Source organism: Crinia signifera, chromosome 2, assembly GCF_055691185.1.
Source record: "Crinia signifera chromosome 2, ASM5569118v1, whole genome shotgun sequence".
Classification (NCBI taxonomy): Eukaryota; Metazoa; Chordata; class Amphibia; order Anura; family Myobatrachidae; genus Crinia; species Crinia signifera.
Window position 1 is genome coordinate 343,261,749 of NC_139218.1, and position 14,651 is coordinate 343,276,399.

General features: G+C 46.3%; 1 protein-coding gene across 4 annotated transcripts in view; it reads right to left on the minus strand.

Annotated features, from left to right (window-relative positions):
- Positions 1-14,062, minus strand: part of EIF4B (eukaryotic translation initiation factor 4B) — a 43,586-nt gene extending 29,524 nt beyond the window's left edge. For all 4 annotated transcript variants that reach the window (XM_083169632.1, XM_083169631.1, XM_083169630.1 and 1 more), the window contains exons 1-2: positions 13,931-14,062; positions 3,962-4,174 (exon numbers count right to left, since the gene is read on the minus strand). In XM_083169632.1, the coding sequence (XP_083025758.1) occupies positions 3,962-4,174; positions 13,931-13,943 (226 nt within the window). In that variant the 5' untranslated portion in view covers positions 13,944-14,062. The remainder of the gene's footprint in view (positions 1-3,961; positions 4,175-13,930) is intronic.
- Positions 14,063-14,651: the final 589 nt, after the last annotated feature.

The window sequence follows — 14,651 nt, forward strand, 5'->3', positions numbered from 1 at the left end:
AAAGTCAAGCTGCATTTGTAGCTCATGATTAGCTTGTGAGCCACCTTGACTTATGTAATAGGCGCGCTGCGGAGTGCGGACCTGCTCTGATGCAGCGGCAGCCAGGAGAGTTGTGCGCCGGTCTGCCGTGCTGGCTGTTATATTGAACATAATAACCCCACGCGGCGCCATCTGTTTATGTGTCTTAAACGGGCACGCAAGGCTGCTGTAAGTGCTGATCATATAACAAGCCACGGGGACCCGCTGCTTACCCTGCCTCTCCCTGTCCATCTGCCGGCAGCCGGGAGAATTGTGAACTGCTCTGCCGGCTGCTGCCCGCTGCTGTCAAGCCACCACTCTGCCTGGGGGTTCTGCTTCCTGGCAAATCTGGTCGCCAGGAAGCAGAATCTGGTCTCCATGGCGACCTGGCCCCCGGGTTTTGTCGAGCCCTGTTTAACAGTAACTTAAGTCTATTTATGGACATGAATGGTTTGTGCTATATTATTCATTTATTAAATTTTGAGAGCAACAAACAGCAGCTCCTATAACATGCACTGTAATAACTAAACATACACCTAAAGAACACTAATCAGGCCACACCTTTCTAGCACAGATGAGAAAACTTGTTGGTCTCAGAGCAGCCTTGTTTGCGGCATGGTTCCAAAAAGACGTCGCAAACATTCTTTAGAGATTCTGGCCCGTGGTGACAGGATGTCGTCACGCAGTTGCTGAAGATTTGTCAACAGCACATCCTCCTGTGCCACAACATTAAAATGATCTACTGGAATGAGAGCTGGTGACTGAAGGCCATTGGTGTCCACTGACCTTTTTGTCATGCACGTGGAACCAGCTTGAGATAACATGCGCTCTGTAACACGGTGCATTTAACATACTGGAAGTAGGCTTTAAAAGAGATGAGTCGACCGTGGACATTAAGTGCTGCACCTGGTCAGCTTCATAATTAAAATCCCCAGGAAGGCTCTAGCATTTAAACAAAACATAATTGGTAATAAGGAACTTCATTTGTGCTAAGAAACTATTCCCAGCCGGAAATCACTGGCATAAGGAAGGAAAGATCAAGGTTTGAGAGCGACACCCCTTTTCTAAGATGACAAAAGTGGAACCCGTGTAGTAATCGGCTACCATAGCTCATCACTTTGAGGTGCTGTACATTCTGAGAAGCTCTTCCATAAACCACTGCTGTAACCAACGGCATGGTTACTTCAGATTCTGTCACCAGCTTGGCAGGTTACAGCAGACTGGCCATTCTTATCCAACGTCAATATAGAACCTTTAAAAATGGTCTCGACTACATTGGATGTTTTTTGTTTTGTTCCAAATTTTCTGCATACACTCTTGTGCCTGAAAATTCTTGAAAGCTAGCAGTTTCCAAGTAAAAAAAAAAAAAATCCAACTGTGCAAAGTTGAAAAAGACCTCTACCTGGGTCCAGGCAGTGCCGCTGAACTGTCACTCAGCGGCTGCCCGGACCTGCACCCCCCGCACCGCGTCCCTTTCCCAGGCAGCTGGCTTGTCATAAGCCGGCACCGGGGACTTCATACAAAACCAGGAGGGGAGGGGGGAGCCGCAGAGGGGAGGGAGCCGGCTATAAACAGTGGCAATCCCGAGAATTTTCCGGGCTTGCCAGACTGGGCACTGAGGCACAGCCCGGAAAATTCTCGGGATTGCCACGGAAGGGGTTGACGCAAGTATAAAATCCAAATTGCACAGCACCTATTCTACCTATTCTTACCTCTGCTGCATGCTGTGTAAGTCCTTTCGCACTTATCCTAAAGAGCGCTTATAAATGCCAAGTTCTGGAAAGAGGTATCCATATTTAACAGTCCTGTCCCACAAGCTACCCAAACACACGATAATCCCTAAACCAATCCCAAACATCCTTACAAACTGGACATTGCAAGTGCAGCTTTGTGGCATAAACTCCCTTTTAATATCTTCTTGGGATAGACTTAAATCAGGGCTTGACAAAACCTGGGTGTCGGGTCATCATGGCTACCAGATTCTGCTTCCTGGCGACCAGATTTGCCAGGAAGCAGATCTTCCTGGGCAAAGTGGTGGCTTATGATAATGGCAGCAGCTGGGCAGAGTGGTGGATAACTCACTTGGCTGCTGCTATATCAGAACAGGTTCATGGCGTGACTTTCAAAACTCGAGGCGGTTCAACAGGCAATCAGGAGCGAGCCGCCTCGGGTTTTGAAACATCCGCAAAGCAGACATGCTCTGATATAGCGACAGCCGAGTGAGTTTTCCACCGCTCAGCCGGGACCGATGGGGGGGGGGGGGGGGGGGGGGGGGCGCACAGTGTGCAAAGCAGCCCTGGATGATTGGTAGTAGTAGTAGCACAGCGCTGCCACTACTTTTCCAGCAGCGGATCCTCCAGCCCCTTCCAGTGAGCACGAGACCTTCCCATGTGCTTATATTTTGAAAAAAGGCATAATATGTAATGGGCATTACGTTGTTTGGTATAACATGTAATGGGCATTGTAGCGTGTGGTATAATAAGCAATAGGTATTACGGTGCGTGGTATAGCGTGTAATGGGCATTATGGCATGCAGTATATGTAATGGGTGTGTGACGTGTAATAGGCATTACGGTGTAAAACTTTCGTGCCGCCTTCAGCGCGCAACATGCCTTTTTTTTTTTCGTTTTAGTGGCTCCTACACTTTCACCCTTGCTCCTAGATTTTAAAGAAATTTGTCGAACCCTGACTTAAATGATACCTATCATACTTACCAAATTAATTGGGTTTAAAGCATTAATTGATTTAAACCAAATAAAAAGCCAATCAAGCAATTGTTAAACATGGTAATGATCATATGACGTAATGCACTGATATAGTCTATGCAACTTACAAATACCTAATGTAAAAAAATTGAGGCTTTCATAAAGTTTTCAGTTCATTCTCACAACCTTTTTCCACATCTGAGGGGTGATTTTGGAATGAGGCTGGAGTGAAATGGAAGCGGTGTTAGTTTGGACTGCTTATACACAGTGCCAACAACTGAAGTAGTGTAGGAGGCCCGAAGGCTTGAGTGTAGAGAAGTCGTCACTGGAAGATTGGAGGACTCAGGTAGGTATATAAACTTCAAATGATATTCGGCCTTGACCGATGTAGACCATCATTTGTGGAGAATATGGAGTGTGCACTGCAGGTAAGTATGTAGCTCAAGCTGGTACACTAATAGACAAAGAACAGTTCCACTAATGATGACTGTAACCAATGGTGGTAATATCGACATTGACTCTCTGAGGATGCAGGCAATTGGTTGTGATGGAGTGATGTCAGAATGACCACTTTAGGATTGGCTGAAAGGAATCATGTGGATGAAACCAATATGGATGAGCCCATGCTGGGGACCGGAGGGAAGCTTGCCGGTCACGTGTATCGGAGTGGGGGACCGATGCAGGATGCAACTTAGTGGCGCTTGCTGGGATAACGTTGTGGGAGATGATGACCACAGACACTCTGCGCCACCTGGACACCAGAGCACAGACATGGATGAGTCTCTGAGCAAGCCTACAGAAACATCTACATTGTAAGCCAGTGATGGCTAACCTTGACACTCCAGCTGTTGTTGAACTACACATCCCAGCTACAGTTTTACTAGTTGGCTATGCTAAAACAAATGCAGGGCATGCTGGGATGTGTAGTTCAACAACAGCTGGAGTGTCAAGGATAGCCATCACGGTTGTAAGAGTTTCTTAGGCCTTGAATCTTTACAACTTTGCTTTATTAATAGGTCTCATCTCTGCAACCCATAATTAGGAACTCCTATCCACACTTCTTTCCTTACCCTTTCTTCTAGATCACTTATTTCTGCTTTGTTAAAAAGGAGAGACATCATTTGCTTTAAACTGCGTTTGTCATGTCTTATGGCATGTTACTTACCTTACTGGTTTAGAACACTTCTTTTAAGAATGTACAGTACATTGTGTATTTTCGCAAAAGCAATAACACTCACCATCTCCCTCCAAATCATCAGTTTCATCTGCCCAACTGACAGGTTTCTGGCTATAGGTGGGAGGTCCTCCTCTTTCACCACCTCCTCCTCCTCTTTCTCTTTCACCACCACCACCACCTCCTCCGCCGCCACCACCTCCGCCGCTATTGTTCCCTTCATCTGCTAAGAAGTCAGTGAGGGTCAAAGTCTTCCCCTTCTTGTTCTTCTTCTTAGCTGTAATAAAGAAGTAGAAATATATAAACATCAAATATACATTTACATGATTTACTGTGAGGTTATATAATCAAGGATTAATTACTAACACACACACTTTATATTTTCTACCACAATGTAAATATAGTCACGGTCAAAAAACACAATGGGGCTAATTCAGGACCCCACGCTGTAGCGATGTTCGGTACTTAGGGGGATGTAATGGATCCGTACTGTGCACATGCTGTACAGCACTAGTGATTGACAGTCTGACAACGCTTGATGGCGGCAAAGGCCTTAGTTTTGCGCGTCTTGACCATTGTGGGGGACAATGCCAGGTTCTCCACCAGAACACAGTTCCTGGCCTCTTGGTAGGAACCGTGGTGGCCAGCTTCAGGACTCTATAAGCCATGGAGCTGGATGGTGGTGTTGCGATTATTCTCAGATCATTAACGAAAGCAGAAGGTGTCACACTACATGTAAGAAGCAATGATAGCAACTGTCCACATCTGGGTCAGCACCTATATTTTACAGCTCGTTACCAATGGAAAAATTGCTTTAGTTACAGATCTCAAACGTATTAGAACATTTTCTCTAAAAACCTTAATAAAAAGGTCTTCCAATATTCTGCTGATAATTCTAGATTTTGTGAAACTTAAGCCCCATGCACACTAGACGAGAAAGTAAAGGGCCCTTCTGAGCGATATCTTACTTTCTCATCGAGGGTACCTGTCTGTAAATACCCAGTTTGTTGTATTACTGTGTCCTATTGTAAAGCGCATTGGAATATGCTGCGCTATATAAGCAACTGTTAATAAATTAGTGTGTACATTGCAACGAACCAATATCGCTACACACATAGAAACATAGAATTTGACGGCAGATAAGAACCACTTGGCCCAAGAATGTCTCCCACCTGTACCTTGTTCTTTTTTGAAATGTAAATGCCTTTCTTTAAAATAATAAAATGACTCTATTGAAAAAAAAAAAAAAACTTGATATATTTGAAAGTTTCTATCATGTCCCCCCTTTCCCTTCTCTGCTCTAAAGTATACATATTAAGATCTTTTAGTCTTTCCTGGTACGTTTTGTGATGTAGGCCATGCACCATTTTAGTTGCCCTTCTTTGTACAGTCTCTAGTGTATTTATATCCTTCTGGAAATATGGCCTCCAGTACTGAACACAGTACTCTAGATGAGGTCGCACCAATGACCTATACAGTGGCATTATTACTTCTTTCTTTCTACTGCTGATACCTCTCCCTGTGCAACCAAGCATCTGACTTGCCTTCTTCATTGCTTTGTTACATTACCTACCTGCTTTTAAGTCCCCTGAAATAGTGACACCTAGATCCCTCTCTTCCTCAGTAGTTTCCATTATAGTGCCATTTATACTGTATTTAGTCTTTGGATTTCTGAAACACATTGCCTAGTGTTTATCCAGCACTACACGTACTGGCCACAGTAGATTATACCACAACCTTTATATGCAAGCTTAAAGAAAGAAAAAAAAAAAAAAGCACAATCTGCAAAACCAATAAGAAAGGTTTATTCCATTACTAAGGAGACTGCTTGCCAGTCAGTACGACCTACACGCGCTTGGCCTACTATGATGCACTTTGACATAACACAGTATTTGGAAATGCGTCTTTAGGGTGCTCCTGTTTTCTCCCACAGCCCAAATTAAACTCTGGTAAGAGAACTGGATTCTTACACAATGGACTTTAGTATGGGTTGGGTGGGAAGTTTAGACGGAGCTCTAACAAGACCGAGACTGATGTGATTGCTTACATATTCTCCACAGCAATGTATAATATGATTGTTGCTTTATACTTGAATGATAATGAAGGTCACTCATTACATAGGCCCTTATTCTGGTTCGTGCGGTAACGGCCGCATGCGGACGTTCCGCCGATGTTTTCGGTCTGCGCATGTGCAGAGGGCACTCTGCGCATGTGCAGGCGAAATCGCCGCACACTTTTTTTGAACGCCGCAAAGGGGGCGGATAGGGGCGTGAGGGGCTACTTAGCCTCATTTCCCTATGCATACGCCCCGCGTTTCATGGGCGTTCCCATGCAAACGCGGGGCGTATGCATGGTAATGAGGCCGTGACGCTCGTGTAGGGGGCGGGCAGCTGACATCGCCGGATGTCAGCTGCCCGCCCCAATACAAGATTTCACACGGACAAGTGTCCGTGAGGTCTTGTGTTGCGGGACCTGGTGGAGCGTGCGGCCCTGCCTTCGATGGTCTGCGACCATCGAATGCAGGGGCTGCTCCCAAGGTGGAGGAGGCGTATCCCCGTCCACTTTCATACGGATCGCCACATATCCGCGTACGGACGGAGGTGGCGATCCGTATGCAAGGCGGGGATTCGTCTGTGCGGTCGGAGCCGCATATGCGGCTCCGGCCGCACCGATCAGAATAAGGGCCATAGTGAGACATTTAAAATGCTGTTTAGGATGCCTTAACTATGTCACTTTATAGAAAAAAACAGCTATTCTGGACACATGTAATGAACCATCACATGTGCGATAAAAAAGGCAAACAGTCCAGTAAAAACCTGATTTCATTATTTAAATCTGTGTAATCGTTATATACAAGTACAAAACCGCCACTGGACTGATCTATCCATATGCAAAAGGATGTTCATGCGGAGTAATCAGTTGGTTAAGTGAATTGTTAATTTGCACTAGTGTATGGGCACCTTAAAAATGTCCCTAAAATACTGATTTGATTTTACAGCTTCCGGGGCATCACGGATGGTGTAATTGTTAGCATTACTGCCTCACAACGGCCCAATTCCCACCATGGCCCTAACTGTGCGGAGTTTGTATATTCTCCCCGTACTTGCGTAGGTTTACTCCGGGTGCTCCGGTTTCCTCCCACAACCCAAAAAAATACTGGTAGGTCAATTGGCTTCCAGCAAAAAAATTAACCCTAGAATGTCTGTGTGCGTGTACATGTGGTAGGGAATATAGATTGTAAGCTCCACTGGGGCAGGGACTGATGTGAATGTTCAACTATACTCTAAAGCGCTGTGGAATATGTGTGCGCTATATAAGAAACTGTTAAATAAATAAATATTCCAAATGTGGAACTGCATGCATCAGTTTTCAAGTGCCAGTGTGAATAGATTTTGCTGTGTGACTAGAACTGAATTACAGTCTTTGTTTGGCAGGGAGTGGATAGGTAGTGGCAGCTATTTACATCCTATCTGGCTTGGGAAGCCAATGTCCACTGGAAAACAGTGGAATTCATAAAAACGCACACAGTGGTAAATTAAGAGCAGATGGAGAGGCAATTGGGACACGGATATGGAGATGCCTTCTTCTATGGAAGAAAACCTAGATTTTTAGGGCAGACTGAATATTAAGGTGGTTTTCAGTTAACAATCATCATCCCAAGCCTCAGGTTACAGAAAGAATTGTGTGAACCGATAGAAAGAATAGTATGAGCTAAGCAACATTTATCTCTCAGCTTACAGCATTGCCCTGCACCCAATAGATAGGGCCCTGCCCTCACAGCTACCAGAAACACTTCTGTGAAAACCTAACTACATTGTGGTTAAAGGGTAAATCTACACAACGAAATATCCCATTTTGGTATAGTTCCATGTTCATAAAAAAAAAAAAAAAAAAAAAAAAACAAGACTAAAGGCCCCCATACTCTATGCGATTTTGGTCCAAATTCACCAGATTCTGGTGGATCAGCCTGATAAATCAGTCCAAATCGCATGTGTATGGCATCGATATGATGCGCAGTACCACATGCATTGTTCGGAGGTCACATGGGAAGAACATAAGCACCTGCGATGTATCGCATGCAATTTCACTTGACTTCCCCTGCCAGCTTCCAGGGAGATCTTTTACATACAATAAACCGTATGCAATTTATCTTACGTTAAAAAAAAAAAGGTGCCAAAATTGTAAGTTAGTCCTACAGGGGGAGCTGCCAGGGAAGCTCAAGTGAAATCGGGTCGGACTAGTATATGGTGTCCTTAAAAAGCAACAACCTAACCCTTTCAGTGATGTGAATTTTTCAAAATAGGTGTGAAAATTGCCAAGCAAACATTTGTATTCATAATGACCTGTAATGTTTATTTTATAAAGGAAATGTTATTTTTTTACACAATGCTGGCATTTTTACCAAATATTTTGCACATCTCTCACAGAGATGTGGACACTCAAAGGGTTAAAGGCGGATTCTAAGATCTAGTTCGCATTTCACAGCGGAGACACATTTGACCGTGGTTATTTTGCAAATCCTAACAAAATAAGCCATGTGTGTGCAATTCAATTTTTGTGCCATTGTCAAAAGTGGGCAGTTCCATTTTTGGGAGTGCCCAGTTCCTAGGCTACACTTACCACAGATTTCTGCTCGCACCCAAATAAGGTACGAGCAGAATCCCACATATAGTATGACTTTGAGGCTGGACAGTTAATGGTGTGAGAAATCCCACCTTCATATGATATAGGGCTAATTTAGTTCATGCATTTTAACAAGTACCCCTATGCAATTGCAAACGAAAATGCACAATGCAGGGGTGATTAAGTGTGCCACCACAACAGCACGTGGTTCATGAATCGCTCCTAACTGAAATCATCCCACCACAGTTAAACTGATAAGCGATTAATCGTTCACCCAATCTTATGGTGATTCCTATAGAAAGCTGCTGAGGAATGAGCCAATCTGATTTTGGACCGATTTTACCTGATTTCGGCACTTTGGGAAGATAAATCGGCCCAAAATCACGTGTGGGACATTTGATTCGATCTGACGCGTGGTCCCATGCACATCGGACCAAATCAGGAGGTCGGCTGTGCAGCATGTACAATTACGTCTGATCTCCAGCAGCGAGCGGCTAGTACATTTTTTAAATAATAACTGGCTGGCCTCTGATTGGCTGAGAGCTCTCTCAGCCAATCAGAGACCGGTCAGTCATGTCACATTATTCTAAAATTCGAATAGCCGCTGCACTCGTCACCCTTCAGCTCTCCGGTTTTGCATGCGACTTATGACATATAAAAAATGTTACATCAAGTGCCAAATTGTATTTCATCCTCCCGGGGAGCTGCCGGGCAGCTCGGAGAATTGGAAGTCGACCTAGTGTATGAAGGGGCTTTAGAATAGCTATAAATTGTCCTAATCTATTAAATTTAAATGCAATAAAAGTAGTCTATATACACTTAATGGGTAGCAACAAACCAGGCTGCTTCTGTTAATAGAGGTGTCCAACACAGTGAGAGAAAATATTGCATTGTTCAAATAATTGCTTGCAGTGAGTTTATAAAAGCCAGCAGGCAGGTTAATATAAAACAAATACTCCTAGGATCCTAATTTTTGTTTACAGGAGATCAAAGGCTAGTCAGATTTGGCCAGTTTTTGTCAGATTCAAAGGGATCTGACAGACCGATCTGACGAAAAAAGGCCAAATGTGAACTGCCTCAGATCAGATGTGCGGCTGAGTCAAGGCCCCCATAGATTAGTCAGACTTGTCCTAAAGGCCCCCATACATTAGGCCGACTTGTCCTAGGGACAAGTCGGACCCAATTTACCTGCGAGCCGCCCGGCAGCTCCCCGGGAGGCTCACATACAATCTGGCACTTGATGTGCCATTTTTCACATGGGATAAATCGCATGCGATTTATCCCATGTTAAAAAAAAAACGGGGAGCTGCAGGGCGGTGAGCAGTAGTGGGGGCGGGCAGCGGCAGTGGTGGGGGCGGGCAGCGGCGGCTGCGGTGGTGGGGGCGGCCAGCGGTGGTGGGGGCGGCCAGCGGTGGTGGTGGGGGTGGCCAGCGGTGGTGGTGGGGGCGGCCAGCGGTGGTGGTGGGGGCGGGCGGCGGGTGCTGCTGACCTGGCCGGGCAGTGTACTTACTTACATAGCAGCAGCGGGGACGGGCAGCGCAGTGGCGGCTATTATATTTTGAAAATACTTGTCAAATGACCGGCCGCTCTCTGATTGGCCGGAGAGCTCTCAGCCAATCAGAGAGCGGCCGGTCATTTGACAAGTATTTTCAAAATATAATAGCCGCCACTGCGCTGCCCGTCCCCGCTGCTGCTATGTAAGTAAGAACACTGCCCGGCCAGGTCAGCAGCGTTCACCGCACCCGCCGCCCGCCCCCACCACCGCTGGCCGCTGCCCGCACGCACCACCGCCCGGCCAGGTCAGTCAGCCGGTGCTCAGGGACCCGCTGCCCGCCCGGTGTCTGCATGCATATGCCTGTCAGGTGGCAGGCATATGCATACAGGGAGGTCGGATGATCTTATGTGCTGACCGTCCGACCTCCCTGATCCGGTCCGATGCGCACGGGACCGCGCATCGGATCGGATCAGACATCACACACATACGATTTTGGGCCGATTTCATCCGATTATCGGCACCAAGTGCCGAAATCGGATGAAATCGGACCAAAATCGCATAGTGTATGGGGGCCTTAAGGGAGGGATCACATGCGATAAATCACACCAGAAAGCCGGGCGGAGGAAGCAGGGGAGGCGGCGCAGGAAACCGGGCAGCTCGCCAGCGGCAGGAGCACTTAAAAAAAAAAAAAGCTCTTAAAAATGAATGGGCAGCCACTGATTGGCTGCCTATTCATTTGAATTGGCGGGTTTTTTTTGCCTGGCTCCCTGCCCAAACCCCCTGCTCTCTGGTAGCCGGCATTCCCCACCCGGCTCAGGGCTGCACATAAGATTTTGGAAATTTTATTGCGCTGCCCAACCTCCCGACAGCGCATCAGGTCGGAGGGGAAGTCAATATGTGCGATTTGGCCTGATTTCACTGCTCGATTCAGCAGAATCGGGTGAAATTTTACCCAAATTGCATAGTGTATGGGAGGCCTTCTGATCTGCCAAAAAAAATCCTTGGTGCTGCACCAAAGATCCATCTGATCTGAAACGGTCAGGGGTTTAACATATAATTGATCAGATGTATCTGAAGTGAATAGAGTGAAAAAAATTAGCCCAGATCAGATATCTGGGAGAGTTCAAGGGAAATCTGAAAAGCTTTGTAGTTTCAGATATGTCTGCGTAGTGGATGGGGGCTTAAGGCTGTGATATTTACAGCAAGTGCTGGCGTAACAGCTTGCTGGTAATGGGCTAAATGCACAATGAGCACCAGTAAACATAGCCCTGACCAACAGTTCACAAGTACAGATAATGGGTATTACATATTAGATCACTAGGCTCTTGCATCACAATACTAATTTATGCAAGATAAGCATAACATCTATTTGACCTAAAGTAGCTAAGTGTATATGGAAAAAGTAATCACTATTTTTTATTGTAAACCAATGAATGTTGTTTTCTATAACCACCATAAAGAACATCTGGATCACACTTCCAACGTCCCTCAATTATTTTCTATTAGTAACACAAAAATGCTAAACATTAAAAACGTATACTAACTTATATCTAGTAACGCTAATACAGGTTGAGTATCCCTTATCCAAAATGCTCGGGACCAGGAGAATTTTGGATAACGGATTATTCCGTATTTCGGAATATTTTAATATTTCAATGATGTATCTTGAGGTATCTTGCATTTATGATGTACATATACATCAAACACATGAAATAAACACAAATATATTTTATTTGTGCATAAAACAAGGTTTCAAAACATGAAACAAAGTTTGTGTACAATCTCAGGCACTGAATTTAAATGCCAAGCAATCATTGTCTTGCACATATATAGTGCCAGTTACATATCATTCCCTCATTAGTGCTGTTACAGCTGTCCCCAGTAAGTTTTTAACAAAAAAAAAAATTTTTTGTTCACTTTCTGAAATGTATGGTTTTCGGAATAATTCGGATAACGGATATTCGGATACGGGATACTCAACCTGTATAAGAATACAACGCATCTGTATTTTACCCTGTCATCCCAAATCCAGCATGTTAAATCAATTAACCCTATTTATACTGCAGGCTGGACAGGGCTTACATCTCACCAGTGCTTAGAGAAGATATCTCCAAGTGCCACATCTCCATGTGCTTTTAGCAGGATTATATAGAACCCTTACAACCCTGTTTGTTACCCGGGCTGGATTACTGGGTCTGTCAACCAAGGATTTTAGTCAGGGACTATACCCCTTTCACAACAGAAGCAAATTACCAGGTTAAAGATTTTCAGCCCAGGAATTTGCTGAAATACACAGGTTTTCCTTTGGTGTGAAAGGGTCAACACGGGTCTTAAATCAAGACCCATATTGACCCTTTCACACCATAGAAAAACCTGGGTGGTTTTTCAGCAAATTCACGGGTTGAAAAGCTTTAACCCGGTAATTTGCGGGTGGTGTAAATTGAGGTCAGGCTTCACCCGGCAAAACGTCCTGGCTTTTAAAAATGCCCGATAATTGCCGGGTGGCTGGTGTGAAAGGGGTAATACACTGAGGGCTGATCAGTTTGGCAATGCCATAATTCCAGGGTTCTTTCAGACGTGTAAGAGGGGTAATTGTGCATTACCGTTTAATTTCTGGATCAACATTGCTACAGAATATTTTATGATAAAGTCCAGAAGGTATTGCACTTTGCAGGGTGACGTACTATGGTTACACAAGAATGTGAAATGTTATGACTAAAGTGTTGACATGTGATCTTCCTCCAATATTTGTTAGACACAATGCCCTTAAGGTGGGCTATGACAGCGAGCAGTGCCAATAGCTCACCCTTAGTATTTAACCCACCCCCCTTCACTCACCGTTCCCACCTCGCTGGTTCGAGGTGGAAACGGCGAGCGAGGCCATCAAAACGGCGAGGCCAGCCACAAAATGGGCGGAACATTTAATGCATGGGTAGAGAGGGGGTTTGACAGCGATCCTCGCAGAAAACAAGCTATCCTCGCTGCAAAAACACCCTTGTCAGCAGCATTGAATACCACCCAATGTATGATGACATTTTCTCCCCAGACAAGGTATGCATCCCATACAGGAACAGTAAGTAAGTGGTATGCATAACATCACCACACACCTCACAGCATGCAGCAGTGGCACAGAAGGGACAGGCCTCAGGCAAGCACACAGCCCTTCATACATAGGTCGGGTATGTGCACATGATTATGGAAGCCCAGCACGTGAACTATATACAGGAGCAGTGCATGAGGGGGTAACAATGCAGCCATGACCGTGCATGTTCCATATGTGCCCCTCACACACCGCTGCTGACGTGTCCTCGCGACCAGTCACTTGTGCTCCCAGCAGGGGCGGATTCCGTGTTCAGGGCCTGACTGTGTCGGGCCTGTACCGCCATTACCTCCCAGCCAGGGGACGGAGGATTACACCCCCTCCCCCCCCCCTAGCCAAGGCACGGCGCCCGCCCGGGCCACGTGTTCCCTCCCACCACCCGGAACGGCGGACAGCAGTAGCCAGGGCACCGCGTAGCCAGCAGCAACCGGGCGAGGTGTCGGTACACGTGCCCGACAGGGTCACACCCGGGGGTCACGCTGCACGGACGCCCGTGCACCGTTTACCGGCTGCGGCCCCGGACAGCTGTTAGTGCCCACAGCAGCTGGTGCCAGTACAGGCAACCAAGCCTCGGTCACAGTGACCGCCAGTCCCCCGGAATGATCTTCGCACACAGACAGGGTGCGGCCTGGGCCACCCTGAGGATTATGCAGCAGCGTGTGGCCGCGCACAGCGCTCCCACAGCACGATGCCGGGAAGGGAACACACGGGGCGGAGCAGCGCGGCCTGGGTATCGTGCACGGGAGATATAAAGGCTGGCCGTCGCCTCCGCGCCCGGTACCGGGAGCGGCCCCCTGCGCCTCTCACACACTAACCTGAGGCTGCCATGTTGGGCCGAGTGTGAAAGAACGCGAAGACCCGGATGAGACGATCACGTGTGCGCGGCGCCTGGTCTTTCCAGCAAAGGAAAGCGAGTCTGCATGTGACGTAATTACGCAAGGCACGCGGGAATCTCGTGGCGCCATCTTTGTTGAGGGAGTCTCATAAAATGTTGCTGCGTTAAACAGCAAGTTGTTGGTATAGATGGGCAACTCGGCTCTTTTCCGTGAGCGGCTTTCTACAGATCAGCTCATTGGAGAGCCGGTTCTTTAGAACGGTTCTCAGCTCTTTCTGGACTTTTTTTCCTTTAATCATAATAATAATATCAGTATTAAAAAATCTATTTACTGTAGTTTTGTTACCCATGGTGCGGCCACTGCGTTCAGAAATATATATATATATTTATATATAGGGCAAGGGGGTCCCGGCACTCGTCCTTAGGGGTGCAAATACTTGTGGTGCCTCTCAATTTCAAGAGAAAAATGTAACCAAAAAGTAACAGATGGCACTTTCAAGATTGAGCAAGGTCTGCACGGCGGCAGCAATGGAGGAACAAAAAGAATCAACACAGGCTTGTGTGTCAACGTTTTCGGGCAAAGCCCTTGATGGATACTGTATCCATCCAGGGGTGCCCACATGTGTGCTGTATTTGTCCAGGGTTGCCCACATTTGCATACCTCCCAACTGTCACGATTTTAGAGGGACAGTCCCGATTTT